The sequence below is a fragment of the Malus domestica genome, chromosome 05 (genome assembly GCF_042453785.1).
Source record: "Malus domestica chromosome 05, GDT2T_hap1".
In the NCBI taxonomy this organism is placed as follows: Eukaryota; Viridiplantae; Streptophyta; class Magnoliopsida; order Rosales; family Rosaceae; genus Malus; species Malus domestica.
Genome location: NC_091665.1, coordinates 10,033,313 through 10,037,304, shown reverse-complemented (window position 1 = coordinate 10,037,304; position 3,992 = coordinate 10,033,313). Strand labels below are relative to the sequence as shown.

Here is a 3,992-nt window from a genome sequence, read left to right as displayed (position 1 = left end):
TTTGGTTTGTCTTTTGTCATTAGTTCGACGATTAACGATCAATTGGTATTAAACTATCAACTAATGGGTATGTTAGTTAGTGTTATATTGACACATTATGTGATAAGTTTGAACTATTGTAAATTACTGTATAAATTACCGTGCACTACATATACTATTGATTATCAAATGGTTCCCTAATATATGGGTTGTTGAGATATCAAGAATATTTTGAAGATGAGCTATGTCTTTCAACAATGTATGATAACTGAGTGTATACAACATTGAGCATGAAAGAGAAGTGTTTATAATGGTAAGATAAAAAAGCATAATGATTTATTACCAAAAACATAATACTGAGCAAAATCAAAAGGGTGCTGAGCAAATTAAAAAAAAAAAAAAAAAAAAAAACTAATAGATATGATTGATAGTCAAAAGGGTGCTGAGCAAGTGTTCTTATTGTGATGTCCAAGCTTCTTGCACCTCTCACACTTCATTGGTCTTGATTCTTCCCCATTAGACTTAATCCTCTTAACCTTTGGTCTCCCGGCTTGTTTTCTTGTCACTGGAGGCTTAATGACAAAATCCTTCACTATATGAAGTGGGGGTTGATGGATGTCAGGAATTGGTTCAATTGGAAAAGAATATGAAGACTTATAGTAATCAGCTGTGAAATAATCTTCAATGTAATCATAAGGATTGCTACCGTTGTGCATGATAGCTGCAACTGCGTGTGAAATATACGCACATCCATGTCACATTCCAAAAGACAGCATGCACATCCATTCATAGCATATGTAAGGTTAAATGAACCAACCACCAAATCGTTGAACCTTGAGCTAACCTGGTTGCACAACTCAAAAAATGAAGTGTGCTAAAAAATAGGAATAGAAGCAGTAATATCATTATGGGTACATCTCCCAACAATAGCTCCTTCCATGAAGTCCTACATACAAAAAGAAATTGGAAAACTAAGCTATACATACCATATTACCAATGCAAAATGTAAAATTATATATCGATCAATGCTAAAAAACTAAATGAACCAGGGAATTCCTATTTAGCAAAGTAGCTAAGAAGAAAGCAAAAAACAACCTATTATATAACAACTTATTTACACCAAAGAAGATATATTAATGTCCTCTCCATTTTTATTAGTTACTTAACTTTTCTCTCATTTATTTTGTTAAAATTTGGTGTAAAGCATGACTTTCATAAGCCTTACATGCCCAAGCAAAATGCACGCAGCACCAATGCATATTGGGGCATTTCATCAAATATATGTTGGGCAACTTTCAAATCTTCAAAAGTATCAGCACAACTTCTTTAGTGTGCATCTTCCAGTGTTATAACTTATCAATATAAATGAGCATTAAGCAGCAAACCCACAACAAAATAACCAATCCAAATCCCTTTTCGAACCCAAACTAAAATCGACAAAACTACAAAAAAGGCATTAACTTTATGATAATTATCTGAAACCCCATTAAGCACATTTATATCTAAACAACAAAATATCACAATCACTATAAATGAGCTATTAGTATTTATCACAAAGTACCACAGATAACAAGGTAAACATTGTAGAGAATCTCGATAAAACCTTATGAACGTACCATCCTCAAACCTCCGAAAATAGAGAATAACAGCCACTAATTGAAATAGACAAGTCCATTCAAAATTCAAAAATGAGGATCATAGAATTCAAACGTGGGAGAAGAATTCTGGAAACATTACTAGCAAACCATATGGCCACGTTCAGAAATATGTCAGCCTAAAAGGATATATATGGAATTTAATAATTAACATTTTAAATTTAAAAAAAACACAATAATGACATGTATGTTGTAGGCCTAATTTACTGAACTGTATTTAGGACTAGAGAGGGAGAGGGTCGGCGGCAAGAGAGAGAAGAGAGAGATGTAATTCTGAAGTGTGTGCTATATCACATCATTGTGCCTTTATTTATAGTAGTAGGATAGGTTAAATCCTTACACTAATATGATTACAACTCTAATAGGATATTAACTACTAAAAGGAATATTCGAAGATATCTCTAAATACACTAGGATTTACACAATTACATTCCTAATCTAATAGGACTGCAACACTCCCTCTTAATGTAAATACTCAAACAAAACATCACATCATATCTTCAGCAGATGAGGTAGAACAATTGATGAAGTCGCAGGCACAACGGGTGTATGTGAGTCTCAAATTTAAAAGAAAGTATGCGTGGGTAGAAAAACTCACAAAACCTTGCTATGGTAAAACCTAAGGTAGGTAAAAACCCATATACTAAGGAGAAAAAAAGGTGAGAAGTATACATAATGTGTAAAACAAGTGTCAAACATGATGAAAATAGTGAACTCAACGAAGCATGATCATCCAAGATGGGTGCCTCATTAAAACCTTGTTAGGTAGCAAAAACCCAGTGGGAAAAATGCTCCTAATCATAGGAAAAAGAGTACATTAAGATCATGTAAGTATGATTTTGGATACTCCCCCTGAGTTAGACATAACTTCCAAATAAGAGAACTATAAGCAATTCAACGCAGATAATTTACGCATACCGATTCCTTGGACGAGCTTCTGAAAAAGTAGACTTGGGTAATGACTTGGTGAAAAGATCGGCCAGGTTGTCTTAGGAACGGACTTGGGTAACTTCAATGTTCTGATGTTGTTGTTGCTGGTGAGAATAAAAGAACTTCAGTGCTATATGCTTGGTGTTGTCTCCCTTGATGTATCATTTCTTTAACTGCTCGATACATGCTGCATTGTCTTAAAAGATCGTCTTAGGAAAGTAAAAAATGGATTAAGACCACTAATGCTTCGAATATATTCCATGGCTGCTCTCAACCAAAAGCACTCATGAAATGCTTCATGCAGGGTTTGAATCTCAGCATGGTTCAAAGAAGTCGCAACTCGCATTTGCTTGGTAGACCTCTAAGATATAATAGTGTCCCTAACGGTAAAGACATAGCCCGTTTGAGAACGTGCCCTATGTGGATCAAACAAATAACCAGCATCTGCATAACCAACGAGGCGGGAATCAACTTGAGGACCGAAGAGGGCGGCCATCGTACCCTTGAGGTAGTGGAAAATGTCTTTAACCTGTCTGCGTGTAGACGCATTGCTGTATCTAGCCAAAAGATTAACAATGAATGAGATGTCGGGTCTAGTGCATTGAGCCAAGTACAATAAAGCACCAATTGCACTTAAGTATGAAACTTCTTGCTTCAAAATCTCTTCCTCATCCTTTTTGGGACGAAGGGATCTCGTTTAGCATCTAGAGTCCGAACAACCATATAAGTACTCGAAAGCTTCGCTTTATCCTCATTAAAACATTGCAACACCTTTTGGGTGTAGTTCGATTGATGTACTAGGATTCCATCCGAACAATGCTCGATCTCCAGGCCGAGACAATATCGAGTTTTCCTAAGATCTTTCATCTCAAATTTTGATTTAAAGTGAAAGGCAATTTCCTTAAGCTTTGGGGGAGTTCCAATAAGGTTCATGTGGCCGACATAAACTGCAACGATAGTAAACATGATGTCGAAAGCAACTGTATACACGAATGCATCATCGACTATCATCTCATTCTGATTCCAAACCTCATTCAATACTGCGTAATGGACCAAAATCTCACGATTCTCGAGAGGCCGATATGTCTTATCTAAGACATCACCGTAATCTATAATAACTTCATACGTTGGAACATATGAGTAAGCAATGGTCAGATTCAAACTGGGGTTACTAGTTTGTGTCGTTTTCCTCTTCCGGGGTTATCAATCCTTTAAACCAGAGGGTCTGCCACACTTCAGGATAGGAACAGATGATTGGCTAGCTGCTAGTGTACTGAGCCATGTAGGAGGTGTCGTCGCCCCACCCTCTAGGATGGTCCTGCCATCCAAGGCGGTGGTATAGTGTACGTTGAGTACGTTCATCTTTGCAGGTCCGTTTGTAGCGGGTATATGTGATCTCGTCACCTTTGCTAGATCAGTAAAAACATC

At 36.6% G+C, this 3,992-nt stretch overlaps 1 protein-coding gene across 1 annotated transcript; it reads right to left on the bottom strand.

Annotated features, from left to right (window-relative positions):
• Positions 1 to 410: 410 nt before the first annotated feature.
• LOC139196047 (uncharacterized) lies at positions 411 to 3,060 on the bottom strand. The gene is made up of 2 exons (XM_070821710.1): positions 3,003 to 3,060; positions 411 to 706 (listed from the first exon to the last, which is right to left on the bottom strand). Exons 1-2 carry the CDS (start codon positions 3,058 to 3,060, stop codon positions 411 to 413), a joined length of 354 nt encoding a protein of 117 aa, XP_070677811.1.
• Between the last annotated feature and the right edge of the window lie 932 nt (positions 3,061 to 3,992).